The 20,477-nt window shown below is 31.5% G+C and overlaps 1 protein-coding gene across 1 annotated transcript in view; it reads left to right on the top strand.

The window, feature by feature from the left end:
* Nucleotides 1-20,477, top strand: part of LOC114402331 (serine carboxypeptidase-like 17) — a 38,799-nt gene that overhangs the window by 7,160 nt on the left and 11,162 nt on the right. Inside the window, exons 4-13 of the mRNA XM_028364848.1 lie at nucleotides 2,842-2,964; nucleotides 3,117-3,219; nucleotides 5,668-5,705; nucleotides 5,803-5,904; nucleotides 6,014-6,100; nucleotides 6,196-6,318; nucleotides 6,418-6,489; nucleotides 6,585-6,703; nucleotides 7,397-7,510; nucleotides 7,622-7,676. Coding sequence (XP_028220649.1) covers nucleotides 2,842-2,964; nucleotides 3,117-3,219; nucleotides 5,668-5,705; nucleotides 5,803-5,904; nucleotides 6,014-6,100; nucleotides 6,196-6,318; nucleotides 6,418-6,489; nucleotides 6,585-6,703; nucleotides 7,397-7,510; nucleotides 7,622-7,676 — 936 coding nt within the window. The remainder of the gene's footprint in view (nucleotides 1-2,841; nucleotides 2,965-3,116; nucleotides 3,220-5,667; nucleotides 5,706-5,802; nucleotides 5,905-6,013; nucleotides 6,101-6,195; nucleotides 6,319-6,417; nucleotides 6,490-6,584; nucleotides 6,704-7,396; nucleotides 7,511-7,621; nucleotides 7,677-20,477) is intronic.

Raw genomic sequence — 20,477 nt, forward strand, 5'->3', positions numbered from 1 at the left:
TATTTTCTAAAATGATGCAATGTTGATCCCCTAGGCCACAATTGACTGTTAGCAACTATGTGTCACGTTCTTATTGGATGACAACTGTTACGTGTCATGTTCTTATTGGTTAATGAAAATAATAATGCATTTCATCTTTCATGGAATTGACATTCAATCAGAACATGACACATGACAGTTGTCATCCAATAAGAACGTGACATGTGACCGTCAACATCACTTGCTAACGGTCAACGTTCAATTGTGGCCTGAAGGACCAATATTGTATGATTTTACAAAATATGAGTACTAAATTCGTTAATTAAATTACTGGGAGACTAAATCCGAAATTGGAGATAAACTGGGGGACCATATTTTTAATTTTTTCTTTTAAAAATATGCATCGTTCCTAAAAAATTATTAATAACACTTGTAACTATAATTATTATTGAAAAAATTAAAAATTAAAATATTTAAATCTTATATAACATTACCTATGTCAAAAATAGGCTAATTAAATTTCTCGTTTTATATAATAAAATAATATATTATAAATATTTACATATTCAATTTTGATAAATATAGAATAAATAAATTAAATAATAATAATTTAAAATTTAAATGTAAATTTCGGCGTTAGGCCTAATAATGGTTGGACTCGGCGGCCCTGATAACATTATACCAAACTTATACACCAGCTGTCGAGCTCTTTCTTTATACTAGATCTAAACAAAGTACTTCCCAGATAAAGCATAATCTGATGCCATGAGTCAGTCATACGGTTGTTTTAGCAAATTGTTTTTATGATAAAACTAACCCACTATGCTGGAGACAAGCTGATAAAAATACAAAATAGTGGAAAAAGAAATGAAAATTGAAACATTGTAGATTACAAAATATATAGATTTCTGTCGGAATGATACACACTGTTCTCTTCCTAGTAATGGTTCCGTCTCCAGTAGTAATCACACTAGGCATTGCATCACTTTCTTGATAGGAATTCAAATGCTTAAGCTTTTTGGTCATTTCCTGCATTGCTCCTGCTTCAGCATAAGATAAGAAGACAAAAGAGCATGTTCGCAACAGAGTAGTTATACATGAGCTAGTTGTTAGTGTAGCATGAGAAACTTTTAATAAAAATCATTAGGAAATTAACCTTGTTTTGTAATCAAGCAAAAGAGTGCGATTGGATAGAGAATTTTAACTGAGGAAAGTAATTTATCTGAGAATTTGAATTTCTGTAATTTAGAATTCATTGTTTGGATGCTTTATATGAAAAATTTACAATTTTGGAATTTTAAAAAATTTTAAACAACTAAAAATTCTGGAATTTCAATTTCCTTCTAAAAGGTGAGAAATTGAAATTCTCTTGGTACAGTCTTCGTCAAGAAACACCGTCTGAACTCCTAAAATATCGATCGAGTGTGAGCATAGAGGAATGCGTATAACTAATACACCAATCATATTTTCTCTTTTTTTTTATTCATTTTTTTCATCCTCATAATTTTTAAAATTTTAAAATTAAAAGAATTTCAATTGAAATATTTAAAATTCTTAAAATTTTAAATTCCTTAAAATTTTAAATTTCTCCATCCAAACATTTGTCCTCTCTCTGAATCATGTATCTATACTAACCAACCTTTAATGAGACACGTAACTAAATTTTTTAATTTACAAGCAAGAATTTTGTTATGCATGTTTGTCACTGCATGTATATTCCCATAATTCCCATAATTCCTTTGTCACTGCACGTGGGATAAACCAGCTCCTCTATTCATATCCCTATTCTTATAAAATTGAGTAATAGGAGGTCTACTAGATTGTAAATAGAGAAGCAATCACAGTAGAAGATAACAATTTGAAGAAATTATTAGGTAGTTTTTGACTAAGTTGGTATTAATTGTCACATAACATGTATTTTTTAAAAAAAAAAATCAAAAAATTTGAAAACATGTCATGTAGACAGGTTGAGACCATGAACGCATGGTGATCTTGAAACATTTAATGATTTCTAGTCAATTTGATCATGCATGTGGACGCGTTAAATATTTGTCAAGACTCGAGTTCTCTTGTTGGCTTCAGTGTTTGCCTCCTTTCAGTAATTACACTCAGCAGCTTAAGGTTTTCCTATTTCCTACCACCCAGAAAAGGACAGGCCATCATAATGTAAACATTTATTTACATGACTTGATGTAACACTCTCATCAGTAAGTAAATATAACTTCCTCCTAATTTATTATTAGAAATTCAAATTAGCCTGTGGCATCCTTTTCAATTTAACTTATGAAATACAGGACACTAAGTACACATGCTTGATTTGGTTTTTTAACAACACATCAAATAACATTACATAGAGAGTCTTAAAAAGTGTGCACTCACAACATGGTCAACAAACAAATTAAAAGAAAAAGAAAGTTACCCTCATGCCATGCATCCCCACAAGAATTTGCAAATGTCTTGAGACTTATAAATTGAGTGAGGTAGATGCTGAGCACCACCGGCCGGAGACACTGGAAGAGACTTCTCTGCCTCCTTAGGACGGACTGCTCTTCCTTCCTCTTCGGGTCCTCCTTGACTTATCTTTCTCTGGTCGTTCCCTCCTATCATGATCTCCTTACTCCCTGTGATATAGCTAATATAATCCTTCAAAAAAATTTATCCAAAATTCCAATATTTGTTAAGGACAGAATTTCTGTCAGAAATATCTTTTTTTTTTTTTTTAGTGTTGTTGACATATATAAACTCGGAATTTGACCAAACCTAACCAGGAATGTCATACTAAAATTGAATTTGAGTATTAATAACCAGTAGTTTTTGTTTTTAAACTGATCAACGGTAATTTTGTAATACCTTTTTTTTAAGGTACTCAACATATTATATGTGGATGCACCTGTTGGTACGGGATATTCTTACTCTAAAACACAAGAAGGCTATTATAGCAATGACGAACAATTGGTGGAACACATGTATGATTTTTTCCATAAGGTTTGTATCATTTACATTTTTTTATGGTGCATGTGTTATTAGTTAAATTTGTTATTCCTGCTAATTAATTATTACTATTGTTTTTGTTATCTAAGAGGGATGATATAATTTAAGTCATTCTTTCTCCTTTTTACTTTTTCACACATGACAAGTGGCTGGTGGATCACCCTGAATTCAGATCGAATCCACTTTACATTGGTGGTGGTTCTTATTCTGGCATAGTTGTTCTTCCCCTGGTTCAGAAAGTATACGAAGGTAAGTATTATATACTGATTTTTACAATATATATTCTATTTCCTCTCTTATTTTGAAATATATTTTTCTCTTTTCTTAACAGATGAATGTGAATTACACTTGACTTCTTATATATATATATATATATATATATATATATATATATATATATATATATATATATATATATATATATAATTTTGACAGTAATGAATAATGTTGAATGTGTCCTTCAATGATGTTTTGATTTTTTTACATAAAATATCACCCAATTAATTTTAAACTTTAAACTATTGATTTCAAAATTTTAGAAGGTAGAATGAAGTTTCGAATATGTTGAGTTTAACTCCTAGTGTGCAGGTTTGTTAAATATTTGGAGAGACAATTGTATGGTCTATTGTTGTTATATTCCGCTTGAGCAAGTTTGCGTCAAATAGAGAATACCTGTAATATATATATATATATATATATATATATATATATATATATATATATATATATAAAATATAATCTTTTTAACTAAAATATTTATTTTACTAAGGTCACAAAATTGATAGTGGGTGATGATGTTAAAAAAAACTGTAAACATTTTCTTAATAAGGTGGTTGTATAATTAAATGATTTAAATATGTTTTTTATTTCTAACAAATATTCAATTTTACATTTATTTGCTAATAAATTTTTATTTTACCATGAGTCTCTAATAAAAAATAATTTTTTTTATCCGTGACACTTATTTTTAGTCTCTAATAAATTAACAAATTTTATGTTTGCTCCACAATAAATATTTTTCATACAGACTAAAACAAAATTTGTTAATTTATTAAGAAACAAACATAATTTTCTAATTTATCAGTGACTAAAAGAAAATATCATGGATAAAAAGTAAAAGTATTATTTTCTTAGGAATTTAACGCAAAACAAAAATTTATTAAGAAACAAACACAAAAATCAAAAATTTATTAAAGCTAAAAAATATATTTAAGCCTAATTAAATAAAGAACTATGCTATTTTTCAAAATCTTTTTCGTGGTAAAGGAGCATTACATAACATATTTTCATGAACAGTAAAAGAGAACTTCATAAACAAACTTAATTTGAATTCAAAGAACTTCTTGCACTAAAAAAACCATACAAAAAAATTAAACTAAACATGAAATAAATTGTATAAAACTGAAGACCACAAATCTGAGCTCCAATGTTACATTGTCTTAGAGCCTATATAATGCATACATAATCATGAAACTAGAAAAAAATTGAGACTTAAACCTATCCTCCAACATCTGGGTAAAGTATTTAGCCCAAATACAAGCAAACAAACAATGATTAAGGAACTTGAAAGAAAGATAAAATAAATAGAACACATTTATATACAATTACATCACACCAACATATCACAGATTCAAATTATTCCATATACATAGGCATACATGCAATGTGATATACATTTAACTTATTTACATGCGATATCATTTTCAAAAATACTTTGTGATTGTGATCACATACGTCATTTAGATTGAAGAAATCCTAGATATGAGAAGTTGGCATAGTCAAGGGTTGATCCGAGAGGCACCATGAACCATTACAGGACCTCAAAAAAAACACATTTTGGGGTCTCTAGTATGATGCACGTACACCGGTGCACTTGCCCAAGGTGCAGGGATCCTGTGAAATCCACACATATGTGCAACTTGACTGCACATTCGTGCAGACTTGCGATGTTGCACGATTTTGTTGGTTTGGGGGTTTCCAATGACTCTCAATCACTCCAAACACCAAAAATAGAAAACCTAGGAGTCTAAGATAGATTCTTACATGTTTCAAATCAATTTTAAACACTCAATTATTTCAAATTCATGAATCAATCACCAATTATGCAGTCCAAATCTATTAAATAATATTTAATTATTATAATCTTTTTTCTTTTATTTTAACATTTTAAATGATGTTAAAGGAAAAAAAAATTGTCAATCATGATCATTATGAAAGGGAAAAAAATCTGCGAAAATTTCTTTACATTAAAACAAATTCAAGTGTATATATCGCATTTATCTTTTAACCAAAGGAAGTGTGTGTATTCTGTAAAAAAAAATGTGCATTTTTAAATGAAAGATTGTGTAATTTAAACATCTCTATAATTTATTCAATTCAAATTAATTTACTTCAGTTTTTTTTTACTACAAAAGCCTCAAGGTCTCCTATCATTAATAATTGAAGCATGAATACAATTTGGTATGTTATTGTCACAGAACTGCTGACAAGACAAAAAACTTAGACATCCATGTAAGAGCATGGGCGACGATATTGACTTGTTTACAAACAAACTTTACCACAAAGTTATGAATATTACGAAGTAGCTGTTTGCAACTATATGAAAAATGAGACCGAACTCGTTATTATAATGCTTCGATTACAGAAATATGTTAATTTACTTCAAGTTTTATTAATACATGATTTACTGATTTGCAGATTATGAAACTGGACGCTCACCAATCCTGAACATCCAAGTACAGAAATATGCTTATTTTCTCGTTGTTAGCATTTCATGGATGCCAAATATGTTTTATTCAAATTTTCTTATTTTGTCTCTGAATTTTACAATAGGGCCTTGTGCTTGCAAGTCCAAGACTTGACTCTTTCATGGACAATAACACAAAAGTTGAATTCGCTCACCAACGAACACTTATATCAAATGAACTATACGAGGTTTTTTTTTTATAGAGAAATTCAACTAACTTACTAGCTTTAAAATTAATTTATTTTACAGGAAATTAAATCTTATATATGTATGTTTGGTGCCATTTTGCTTTTACAGTCAATTAAATCTAATTGCAATGGTGATTATGTTAATCTTGATCCTAACAACACAAAATGTATGTCAGATTATGAAGCCTACACTGAGGTGGGAAACCTTCTTCTATATTTTCCATAGCTCTTCACAAAAAATTTGTTTATAATATTCAAATATTTTTTAATATTTTATCATCCATTGTGTAGTTAGTTCGTTACATAAATGAATATCAAATTTTGGAACCAAGTTGTGTGATTGCACCTAAGGAGAATCAAAGAATTCTTTCTCAAGAATTAAATTATATCCACCAAACTAAATTTAGGTGTCGGGTATGTAGACCTCTCTCTCTCTCTCTTTGTACACACACAAATTTTATCTCTCTCTCTCTCTTTGTACACACACAAATTTTACATTTAATATTGATCTAGGATGACTTATATGCAATTGGAGAATTATGGGCAAATGATCCACATGTTCAGAAGGCTCTTCAAGTTAGAGAGGTAAACAGTAATAATTATTCCTTTAATTAGATGTTAAGAGAGTTAAAAAAGTAAATTAAATTTTGCATGATCAAGAAAATATAATGTCGACACAGGGAACAAAAGATCACTTCCAACGATGCAATCGCAGCGCTGCATATACATGGAACGTTCCTAGTGTGGTTCAATACCTTCATAATCTTACAAACACAAACATGCGATCTCTAATTTATTGGTAAGTTCCTTAAATATTCCCTTTTAACAGTTGCAATTATACGGAAGCACAACTAAAGAACCATGGAAAAATTAAGAAAAATTATTTCATTTTGGCAGACTATATATCTGTGAATAATTGGAATGAAATTTCATTGCCCATGACAAATTATGATAGTCCAACCAACTTAACTTTTTTCTTTTCTTTTATTATTAAATGCATGTTTGGAGTAATACTTTCAGCCAACCCTCATATTAGCATTTCTTCATAATACATTGGTCATAATTTTATGAATTTAATTTAAATATATTAGTAATATAAAATATTTTATACTATCATTCAAGGATTATAATTGTCATGTATAATAAGATTATTATTGTTAATTAACTTTTATAATAATAACTTTAATTCATACTAAATGTGATGTGGGATTAGTTAATCATTTAAAAATTTATACACCACCGACAGTACATGAATATTAAACCTTAGTTATTTATATTATATTAAAATTAAATTAAATAGTATAAAAATAGCTCTAAATTCTTTTCGTAAACCCGTATTTTTTTTATCAACACAAAAAAAATCCCTTTCGTTGCAAGCTTCATATATTTGCTAACTTTCCAAGTACTACTGGTGTGAGATTTTGCATCATTTACTGCACATAATTAATTTTCAGATTAATTTCTAAGCGATATTTTTCTTTATCATTTACAGCACGGATCTTGACATGTCGATACCGTATCTTAGTTCACTTTCTATTGTCAAGTCACTTAATTTGAAATTTGATATGACTTGGCATCCATGGTTCGTTGATGGTCAAGTGGCAGGGTTAGTTTAATGAATAATGCAATTTTTTAATCAATTTATATATTCAACAATTTTATACGGTTAAAGGTTTTCAGGATCATAAATTCTATTTGATTTGATTTTTATCCACAGATATGCCGAGGAATACAAAAAAAGTGAGTATCACCTAACTTACGCCATTGTGAAGGTAGGTAACTCATAACCTCGATGTTATTTGCTAATTAACACTGGAAGTCGTTACATATCAGCTATCTTGCAGAACATGTTATTTTAGGTTCATTTAAAACTCTTAATTTTAAGTTTGATTATGAAAACAATTACCATTTTCACAATTTAATTTCCGCATGCGGTCTTCTAATCATCAATCATCATATCTAAAGCATCATTAAGACATGCCATAACATAATGAGTACGTACGATGTCTTATGTTACTACAAAACTAACATTTCTATTGAAAAAAAATAATCTCAAAAGTGTCCCTTAAGAGAATAAATACATCAAGTACCACATAAATATATTATTTCCCTAAGTTAGTCCCCACTATGAAAATTAGGGGGAGAGAGGCACCCGGGTGAGTAGTTATTCGAGTAATAGAAGTTTAAAAACTCATGAGAGGTAAAATTGTCTAAAATTTGTAGATACCAAAATGAGTTATTCTATTTAATTAGTATAGATTGATAGGAAAAAGGAGTGAGGGTCAGTCTCGACCCTAGCCCACCACCATGATCCAACATCAACCAAGAGTAGCATGTTCTCTCATAATTGTATCACTATCCGCTCTCATGTCAAGTGGCACAACCATCAAGACAAAATCAAGGGAAAGCACATTTAAAGAAATAAGTAATAAGGGAGAGAAGTAAAAAGGCATAAGTACAATAAAAAAAAAAGGTTTACAAAACATCACAAGTTTTATCATCATTCGACCAATAAATTTTAATTATGAATCATATAAATCACTATTACAATGGAAGCCTACTACATCGGTTATTTGTAGGATACAATATCGATTATCAACTGTCGTCATATCAAGCGTCATAGAAAGTATGGACATTTACAACAACGGTTATATTGAACCGTCGTAGTATATATAACATTCTAAGATGAGTTTTTGTCCAGGACCGCTAAGACGGTCTCAAAGACAACTATATTAGAATGTACTACATTCTAAGACGGTCTAAAAGACAATCGTCTTAGAATGTATTATTATTTTAGAATTAATTTCATTTTTTGTAATCATCTCCATGCTAGTTATAAATAAGATCGTACTAAAAATTTATAATTATACTTGGAAATATACAAATGCATAAAAAATAGCATACATATTGAAAGTATCCTATTGCTTCAAGGTTATCAAATCAAAATTCAAATCGTGAATCACCAAGATAATTTTTGAACCATAAATCATAATTTGTATTAAAGCATAAAATTCAAAGCAAATGAAAAGTAGCTTAAAATATATCTTACTACATGAATATAATCAAATTTAAACCCATCAAAATAATCATTAATCTGTTTATCACTATTCTGTGACATCAGCCTCATCTAGAAATCTATAACACATATGACTTGTCCTAACTACTAGATCTATAATACTCTTCAATGAAAAAGGAGGATAATAAAGCTAGTTTTTGTATCTTTCCAACATAGCAACACATGAAGATGCAAAAAGACACAATAAAGAATATGTGTGTGTGTGGAAGCTGCTAATATACTCCTCACTTAACGAAAATACTACGTATAGAAAATTAATATTTTTAAAATCTTAAACTATTTTTTTTTAAGAAAAACATTATTCTCTAGAGCAATTGAGATTATGCTAATGCCATGGGAACTAGTTTGTCTTGATTGTTCTTTCCTTGCTTTCTCTTTAGTTGTTGTTCTTTTCAACTCTCAGCCTAAAAAAAATGAGATTTTGATATTATTAAATAGTACTACTTGGCTACTTATTTTCATTTAATGTCACCGTGGTTTGCGCAGCCCTGCTAGCTAGAACTTAACTAATAATTATTACTATTTACTACAAATCCTACATGGCACTCCATTAATTAAAACATAATTGACTTTTTTTCATCAGCCACCATGTATGACTCTCATCAGTGTGGAAAGAGCAAAATTTAAACATTTAAAATATATTTTTGACTTTTTAAAATTACAAACATTTAAAATATCAGTTGTTTTAATGTACGTTTAAATATTAAAAATTATTTATTTTGAATTTTTCAAATATATTTTTATTTAACTAAAATGTTTTTCATTTTATAATAGCACTTCCTACATCACTTAACAAAAATACTAAAATGTGAAATTAAAATAAAAATTATTATTTTTAAAATCTTAAATTAATTTTAAAAAAACTATTCTCTAGTGTAACATCCAGGATTTCCTATTTGATTAAACTTTTTTAGTTAGGGATAATAAGAGGAATAGTTATTCCATCAACGATGAGCAAATATCATACAGTAAAAATACTAGAGAGGAATCAATATTTAGACACTTAGAACCAAAATCCTAAAAAAAATAGAAAAAATAGCATAGTACCTTCCACTTAAATATCTGGTTTAGAACATCAGGGCCTCAAACAGCTTCTGCATCCCGAATATTGTGCTCATCCTCTAGTATCCTTAGAGTTGTTCGAACAGCCTGAATACACAAGACAGAATACCTAAGCTCCAAACAAACTCTGAAATAAACACCATAGAGTAATAAATATAGATAGTGATATGTACCTTAACTGAGCCTTCCAATTTCCCCAATGTGATGGTCTTCTCCATAACACTTTTCAACGAGTGAGTATGAGTAGCAGCAAATATGTGCTCTTTTACAACATTCTCCAAAGTAACCGATGAAGTAGCTTCTTTAAACAAAGCAAACAATCTACATCAGAAGAAATCATATCAACAATGTCATCATAAACAACCATTAAAATAGCTTGAGTTTCAAACAAGAATCTAATAGAATTTTACTATTAATGGTAAATACTATAAAAATAACCTTAAAGGAAAAAAAAACGGCAACAACAGAAAATAACCAATCCAAAAGTCAGACAAGGAAAAAAATTCACCTCTTTGAATCTGCATCTAATGCGGGCAATGTGCTACTCAGCTTTTTAGTAGGCTTAACAACCAGGGTATTGTTGGCTACATCATCAACCTCATTACTAGAATTAATATGCTCAGAATTATTCTGCATTAAAGCAAATAATTTTGCACCCAATGATGGCCTATTTTCTGCACTGTCAAACTTTTTGGTTTCCTTTGAGATTGTTGACCTCTTATTTTCATTCAAACATCTTGATGCTTTGTTTATTTTCTTCCTTGAAATATTTGATCTAGAAATATTTTCAAACTTCTTGTCACCAACTTTCCCAGAAGACATTTTACCTGGAAGTTTAGAAACCTTAGCAGTAGCTTTTTTGCCAAATAAATTTTTTGAGTCAATATTGTTCTTGTTCAATATAACTCTCTCTATGTCATCAAAAGCAATCTCTCTGATATAAGCAACTTAAGAATCAGCCTTCCGTACATTAGAATAATTAAATGAGTACTATCAACACAGACAAAAAAGAAAGAAAGAACCTTGGCAAACATTTGCGATGATACAACCTGGGGCAACGCCTACAAACAGAAAATTGAAAATCATGTTTCTTCTTGTCTTCCATTTCTTTACATTCACAGCAATAATGAGTAGGACAAGTAAAGGGTCACCCCTTAGCAATTTTTTTCTCATGTTCCTTTGGAGCATCCTCAACTATCCCATGAAGTAACTTTGCAACACAATGTGGATGATAAAAGAAACCATAGGTTGCGGAAGCGCATTTGAAGACCTAAAGGAGAAAAACCAAATGACATTTTTAGTCCCATACAGAACAAAGAAGCTCCATGAAAACCATCATGTTTCTAAAAATTGTTCATTAGTAATAGTAGTGGCATGTCTTAGCACATTCAGTATGCATAAGGATATTTATGTCTTTAGCATAGTTATACCTCAATGAAATGATCAACTAGATCAGCCTATTGTGTTTCACATAGTTATACCTTAGCACCAGAAAATTTATCAGAACAACCTAGTGTGCCACATGCAAAGCACTCATGTTGATTATATTCACAATTCTTACAGTAAAAAATTTGGATCTCCTGCAAAAAAATTTCACAAATAATTAAATTTCTACCTGAGCACACAATGAAAGGGTAAAAAGAAAAAGAAAAGTCAAATAAATATAAAGAGAAATTACTTGAAAGTTAAAAAAAAATCATTGAGGCCAATAAAACTTATAGAATACTCTATAGAAATTATGTAATAAAACCTAAATACACAATCACAGAGAAATTACACTACATTAAGAAAATTCTTTTTATTGAATTCAAGTTTTGTTCCCCATGAGTCCTGTGTACTATTTCTGAAAAAAACCAGTGTAGCATCCTAACCAAAATGCAAAAAGCAGTTTTATTGTATGCATCAATGATATATAAGAAATGATACACTTATTCTCCATGGAAGTTCCTCTAGGAGGGAAAAATGTTAGTTTAATCCTAAAATAATGTGAGTACACATTCAATTAAACCTAAACCAACTGGAATCTTGAATTATAGTAGGAAACTAGTTTAAGTACTGTGATGAAAGATTTAGGATTACCCCAGCTACTGTGGGTTTACTGGAGAGCATCCTTGGATCATACAAAGCATCATATTGGAGTAGTGTGCTATTTTCCTAGACGAAACAACAAAGAATGTGAAAATAAACTGTGAAACAAATGAACACCAATAGAAAAATTGATAAAATATGATACTGAACACTGAAAGCACACACACAAAACAATAAAAAAATTGCTATCATAGAGACTAAGGTCTTCTACAAAGAGTATTCTCTGTCAACAAAGTGCAAATACGACACCTTTACTAATTACATAACCTATTATCAAATATATACTCCAAACTCATAGCTTCCAACAATCATTTTCTATGCATAACTGCCATCATGCAATTTCTAATTCAGAACTTTTGATACAGAATCAATTATTTTCTATCACTTACATTCCTAATAATTAACTACCTCGAATCCATTAATGGATCCTTTCCTAACTAACTAGGGATCTCATAAACTTGTCCCTTTGACATAGACGAAGAAAGAAGCCTGATATAAGAGGCAATGGTATGTATATCAGTACCTGATTTGGCCACATGTAGAGAGGCATGTCAGAACCAGCTACTTGTTGATTTAAAAAGGGAGTTGGAGCAAACTCATAATTGTTATATGCCTATTTAAAAGAGATTAATAAAAGTGACATTTTTTTTCTTGTTTCCATTTCAAAGAACTCTTCTTTGTATAACTTTTATTAAACTCACTAATTCTAATTAGATTATCATTAGTAGTGACATCGTAATAACTAAACATGTTAGTCTGTCTTCTCATACTCTGCTTGTAGATAATTCTTAAACATATGTAAGAAGGTTTTTCATTCTCTAAATTACTCACAAATTCCCAGCTATTCAAACCCAATTAGAAAGTGAAGTATATGTGTTTACCTCTTCTTATCAATATTCTTTTTAACATGAACTTGCTTTGTGTTAGTAGGTATCGAAGCTGCATACAAACAATTTCTTATTTCTTCAAATCCTAACAACTTAAAGTTATTTCTTTTTAATTTCATTTCACAGCCAAACACAGATTATAGGTCAAGTCTTGAGTTTTTTTCTTGAAATAAGAAAAAATTTATGAAGGATATAGTGTAGTGTGAGCAAATTAGCCAAACCTCAGTCGTAAAGTCTCTTCAAATTACACTTTAGGTCCAACCAAGTTTTTTATCAAGGCCAATTTTCTCTCCAATGTAGTTCTCCAAAGTGAAAAGCAAAATAACAATAAACATATTACTATATGCACTCCAACATCTAGCTATGTTTGCTTCGTAAAAAATAAATAAATACTACAACAATATTATTAAGAATTTCCAGAGAAACAAGAAGCAGGGAAGGCCATGTTATGTTAACATTTTGGAAAAGTGAAAGACAAGAGTAACCATAATAATGGGGCGCGATAAAGGCATCCCTGTCGACATCGCTAGGGCTGCTGATGACGATGATGAGGGCGTAACCGTGGATCTCTTTGATTAAATTGAAAACGGCGAGATTGACGCAAACACGAAGCAAGGACAAAAGAGTAATTAATCGCAACTATAGGTTAAGGGGTAGCATTTTGCAGTAGAAGGAAATGGAATCGAAGGGGTTGGTGGCGGCAAGGGTGGAGATGATGGGGTTGAAGGTGGAATCGATAAATTTAGTGTCGAGTGAGTGGAAGAGTTGAAGGGCTTGATGGAGGTTGTTGCTGTGTGCGTGGAGGGAGATTATGGTGTTCCAAATGACGACGTTTCGGTGCCGCGATGAGGTTTGGAGGAAGAGTTGGTGGGCGAAGGGGAAAGAGAGGTGGGTGTCATAGAGGTGGAGGAAGGAGGAGGAGACGAAGGGGTTATGAAGGAAGGAGGACTTGGCGGCGTGGGCGTGGAGCAAGGTGGTGAGGAGGTGAGGGTTGAGAGGGAGGAGGAGTGTATGGATGCTTCGTTCTAGGGCACGGAGGAGCAAAGAAAGAGAATGGAATTATCAGTGTCAAAGTAAAAAGGTGAGAAAAATTCAAAGACGGTTTTATTAAAAACCCGTCTTTGAATATTTTGAATAGTTAATTTTTAGAACGGTTTTCAATGACTGTTGTTGTATAACTTTTATTATTTACAAAATTGTCACCTCGTGATATTCTAAAACGATTTCGTATAACCGTCTTAGAATGTATGTCGTAAAAAATAGTTTTTTTAGTAGTGAATTAATCAACATGGAAATGAAATATGACATGTAATGCATATACCACTCCTCTGAGGATAATTTCACTATTTGAGTGATCAACATAGGCACATCCCTAAACTTAGATTTCATACTCATCCATTAGGGGAGTCTTATAGTTGATCCTATGGAGGATAAACACTTTTGTCAAGAATAAATGGTCATGGGCAATGTCTAACCATGACTTGACTTACATAGACCAAAGTCTTAGAAGGAGTTCATGGGCCCACCTATCCTTTTGATATGATCCTCGCAAGGAGTCATACTATTTTTATGAATCGTTCTTGAGTTGGTTATCTTGTAACAAGAATTGAAGACAAAATAAGATAAAAGATGAGGTAAAAGAAGAGAAAGTAGCACAAAACAATAAAACAAGTATATCAATGGCGCCAACAAGAACAAGATGATTGAAAGAAGGAATAAAACAAAAAAGATGAAAAAATAGGAAATAGAAAGGAACACGCCACACTCTAGGAGAATGATAAGCCAAGTGAGGAATCACGATAGATGTATGGAAACATTTGATAAGATTCAAAGGAGAATCTAATCCAAGAACCAAAAAAGAGTCAATACTCTACTCACTCACAATGGAATAAACCTAAAATATTATTCAAATCTAAAAATGAAAAAAATTACATCCTTATTTATAGAATTCCAAGACGACCTGCCTCTTCTAATAATGTTGGTGACTAACCCTAACTTTAGGAAACATGAGCAAAAAGTCCAAACAAGCTTAAGACCCAAATTACAACTTAAATAAAAATAACTTTATTCTAGAATTAAGACCTAGGCTCCTAATTAGCATCAAACCAGCCCATTTATTACAATTATAAATTGCTCTTAAGCACTTAAATAAAATGAAATCAAAACTAGGTTGCAGGCTCATGTTGGTGCATTATTAGGTTGACCTTCTTTTACTTAGATCAAGTGCACCATCATGGACTCTCTTCTCCCATTTTAGGCTTGACCATGTAATGTGTTGACAACTTTTAAATTACCCTTCAGTCTCTTTACTCTTGCTCTGGTGGATCCTTCTTCTTACATATTTCATTTCTTCTTAGGGTTCTTCCTTAACCTCTATCATGTTTAGGCACGTCAATAGTGACTAGAGCTACAACTCTCCAACACTAGGTTGAGACCCCACCATGTAATCCCAATTTAGGTGACTAGTCATATGTAATGACAACTATGCAATATGTATGTATGACAGACATATCATTGCAACTCATAATAAATCAACATACATCAATGGAAGTATTTACCATGATATAAATTCACCATAAGAGTTCATTATTCTTATATTCATCACACTTAAGAATCCATCCAATAGTTCTACAAGCATAACAAAAAATTATCACCATGAATTGATACAACATCAAGATCCTCACTTCGGGTGAATCATATAATATTAAGAACAAATCCAACTTTGATAAAATAGAACATTGATTTTTAAATCATGTGAAAATCCAACAAATGATATATATATATATATACACACTAGGTCATGGCTTTCTTAAGGTAGTACTTCTTCTCGCTTAAGCCAGGGCCTATTGGGGGTCCACGTGCCTTTCTACTAGAACTACCATTTACTCAGCCAAAAGCCTCACTTAAGCAACGAGTCCATTTGATCTTTACCTCTCTACTCACTCTGCCTTCTCAACTTATGTGCCTATTTCAGAAAACTATCCATATTATTTCAAATGATTATTTTTTGAAAAATTCCAACACAATGACCAGGCAACAAGAAATTGTGGATGCTGTCAAGCATAGTGACAATGAAACACAACACTACATGAATAGAAACTCCAAAATAAACAAGCACGACACTTCATGAATAGAAAGCCATAACTTTTACACATTGGGTGTCAAAATAATATGGATAATTATCTTATAAATTTATGCATGCGAGTTTAAGCAAGTTCAATAAGGTAACCTTCCAAAAATAATATTGTATCTGTAATTTTGCCAATATTGTTTACAAAATAAAATCGACAAGTTGGAGTATCTTCTACCCTTCCAAAAAAAAAAAAAAATTACATATCTTCCCACTTTCTTTGGAAACCTACTCATTTCTGTTATTTCATTCTGGTTGGTTTGTTAACACAAACCATGATGAGAGTGAAGGGGTGAGGAAACAAAGAATTTATGCCATTTTTTATTTTTCAAGGTGTGCAAATCTAACGTCAAAGGCATCTTTTTATCCACCTTACGTGGAACATAAAAAGATGAAAAGAGAAGGATCCCATAGTGTGTGGGAGGTGACTAAGGTTATCACTTCCAGAATTTAGTTTTCGAAAATGATAAAAAAAAAATTAACACTTCTAAAATTTAATTTTTGGGAATGTGTAACCCTTCCAAAAATTCATTTCCAATAGTATGTAAAATAGTTTCGAAATAATCATGTGTACAAGAACATGATTGAAATAAAATTTGACAAACAAAAAGTGGGGAGTGCTTAAAAAAGGGATGCGAAAAGAAATTATGATATAAAAACATTTACTTTTTTGAAAACCTTTTTGATTTAAGAAATTGTACGGACAATAAGGAATGTTGGAATTCTATGAGTCGGCAACAATGGAGGTAGGAGATCTAGATAAATGGAAGGTGGAGGGGTGGGTGAGGTTAAGGGAGAACGGTGACGTGGTGAAGCCTACCCATCGACAAGCTTATTGTGGTTGGGTTTTGGAATTAGAGGAAGAGATTTGTGTTTTGTGGTAATGTGGTAGTTTTTTTATAAGATGTGTTTATAACTATTGATAAGTGTTTCAATAAACTATCGTGATTTCTTCAATAAAATCATGAATGAACCTTACAACGTTTTTTTAAAGATGTGCTGTTAAAAATTATACTACACCAAAAGAGAGAAATTTTTAAGTTTTTTTACAATATTGTTTTGCTAATAGTTTAATCCTATGTTTGATAGAGAAAAAAGAAAATGACGGAAGAAAAAAATGAAATTTAAATCAGAATGAAAGTTAAAGGAAAGAAAATTTTAAATTTTTGTTTCTTGAAGTCAATTTTTTTTTAATTTTTCTCTTCCACCAAACAAAGAAAAAGACATTATATATGCATTTTTTTTGTCAATGTTCTTTCTTTCTACTTTCACTCATTCCAAATAGATTCTAAATAAAATGTTGACATAAATTAAATGATGTTATAATATCAACAATTAATAATTGCAAAACAATTTAAATTACATATAAAGTTCCTTATTGAATTGCTGACAAAATGCTATTTTCTCAACTATTCAAAAACTGAAGACAGGGAGAAATGTTTTTTCTTTAATTATTTACAAACTTAAAAGCGCTAACAAAACGGCATTTTGCCTATAATATTGGTATGCACTTTTTTTATAGAAGTCCTTTTCTAATATCATTTGTTTCTTTTGCAAATGAATATGCATATGACAATTGTACTATACATATTGCAAAAATCAAATTAAACTAACCCTAATCAAATATATAATATTTTATATATTATAATTATAATTGTAAACAATATTGATAAAATTACAGACACAAAGTACATTAATTGATAGTTTTTTTTTTATCAGCAAATCATATATATATATGATATATAAGCATATTAAAGAGACAAATGAGAGAGAATCACACACTACCTCCTCATTTCTTTTGATGTTTTAACTTTTTATTTTTTCCCAAAACATTAGATGTTTTAGAATTAAAAGTCTAATTAATATATATTTTTTCAAATATACCCTTATTTAATGCCCATTATAAATTGTGTAAGTATCAAACATCAAGATATTAAATGAGAGCATTTTAATCTAAGTATAATAATTTCAATTTTATTAAATATTTCTTAATTTGCTTGCAATAATCTTAAACATGAGAATAAAATAGCATATATTAATAGGATTAGGTACAAGTCATACCCAACCGTGCGTAGAATTAGAGAGTCAATTGATTTTAAACCCACCAATTGGTTACTGGACATTAAATGAATTGAGCATTAAATGCCCAATAACCAATCCCAACAAAAAGCGTTGATACCCCATGCACATATTACAAACCATAAATTATGCTTGTGAAGGGGTACAATGAACCAACATCCTATCCACATTATCTTCACGCACCCCAACACAACATCCCTACATCTCTGTTCCACACAGATTAGAGTACCCAGTGATATAAGCACCAGGGTTCATGCATCACTGTGTAAAAGAGAAACTGAAATCTTACAACAAACCAAATAGCCAAGACCATGTAGTGTAAATTAGTTTCTGCATTGAATTATCCTTATAGAAGGCTCCATTACTAAAGACACCGAGTTTTTTTTTTTTGGAACAACCAAAGGATTAATATATTAACGAAGACACAAAGTAGAGTCACCAGTAGTGCCAACTACTCTGCAAACGTTTTATTGGAAGTTAAAGGGATAAAGAGAGACCCCGATGGGTTTCTACAAGCCAGATACGGATAAAACAAAATACAAACATACATCCTTCATCTTATTGTAGCATTTATGTGTGTCACCCATACCAGTATAGGTCATCCACAACAGACCCATGCACATTCATGACCACTAAAGCTATCCCAAACATCCTCCCACGTCCACTGTCTAGACGTAAAGAGACCACCATGCTTTGTATCTACATTCATCAAACACAGTTTCAATATCTTTTCTTCCCTCATAGAAAAAATGTCATTTTGGTGCCTCCAAATAGCCCATATCAATATTTCCCACGTGTTGCTAGAAATGGCTTTGCACATCTTGCAGCAATAGTAGCGACACCAAAGTTCATGCGCAAACTGACAAGTGAAGAATAAGTGTTGTTCTGTGTCTCTATTGTCGAGTTGCAAAGGATGCAATTTGTGTCACTACCACCTGGAAAAATGTTTTGTTTGTGCAGATTGGCCTTTGTTTGGATCCTATTGTAGTGTAGTCTCCACACGAAGCCCCTAACCTAACCTTTGATGTAACCTTTACTTTCCACATTTGTATATAGAATTTTCCTTTAACAAAATCAATCTCAACATGCATATTCTCATACACCTCCCTAACAACATAATCATTTGTTTGTCCTTGACCCCATCCCCATTCATCACTTTTAGTTTTAGATGGTAGGATCCATTGTAGGTGACGCCTGAATTGTTGATTGAGATTAGCTTCCCACATAAATCATGATCTGCGCCATGTAAAGGCCAAAGACCATTGGTCACCCGTCCATGCAGCCATTTCGGCCAACTTATTGATTTTTTGTAGTGAATTTGAGAACAATCTCGGGAACTTGGTAGCCAATGTTTCCTCTCCCACCAATTTCCCATACCTAAAACTCACACCCCTCCCATCACCCAAAACTCTCATCACCCCCTTTGAAACCAACCATGTGTATTTATCCATAGCCCCCCATTTTGTATGGGTGAACACACAACATCCCATTTAATCCAAGCTACCTCCCTCTCCCCCTCCCCCCCTCCCTTCCCTTTGGTTAGCCCCCCACAAAAAAAAATCTTTGAATTCTATTTAATATTGAAATGACCTTCCTAGGAATTCTAAAGAAAGAGATATAGTACAAGGGGATAGAGGATAATATTTGATTAAGCTAGTTGTCCCTCTAAAAGACAAGTGCTTCCTCCTCCAATTAGCTAACTTCTTGGTTAGCTTGTCAATAATCGGTTGCCATGTAGATAGTCTCCTAGCATTTGCACCAACTAGAAGACCCAAGTAGGTACAAGGGAGGCACATTCCTTTAGAATTCAAAACTCTTGCATTGGTGATGACTTCCATGTGCTCCACATGAATTCCCAAAAGGCTACTCTTGAAGAAATTACTTTTAAGCCTGAAGCCATTTCAAAACACCCTAAGATTGTCTTCAAAGTGATGATGTCTATCATCGATTTTCTAGTGAAGAAAATTGTATCATCCGTAAATTCAAGTAAAGAAATTCGCAAATTTCCTTTACCAATTGGGACCTCCAAAAGTAAACCTTTAGCCTCTGCCTCCCTCACCAAGCCACACAAACCCTCTGCAACATCCAAAAATTAGAAAGGAGTTAAGGGATCACCTAGCCGGAGGCCTTTTTCGGGAAAAACTTCCTCCACTAGGCTTTCATTGACAAGAACAGAGATTGAGGAGGATTGTAAACAATCCCATATCCATTGTATGCACATAGCACAAAGGCCATTCTGAAAAAGGATGTA

Source organism: Glycine soja, chromosome 20, assembly GCF_004193775.1.
Source record: "Glycine soja cultivar W05 chromosome 20, ASM419377v2, whole genome shotgun sequence".
Classification (NCBI taxonomy): Eukaryota; Viridiplantae; Streptophyta; class Magnoliopsida; order Fabales; family Fabaceae; genus Glycine; species Glycine soja.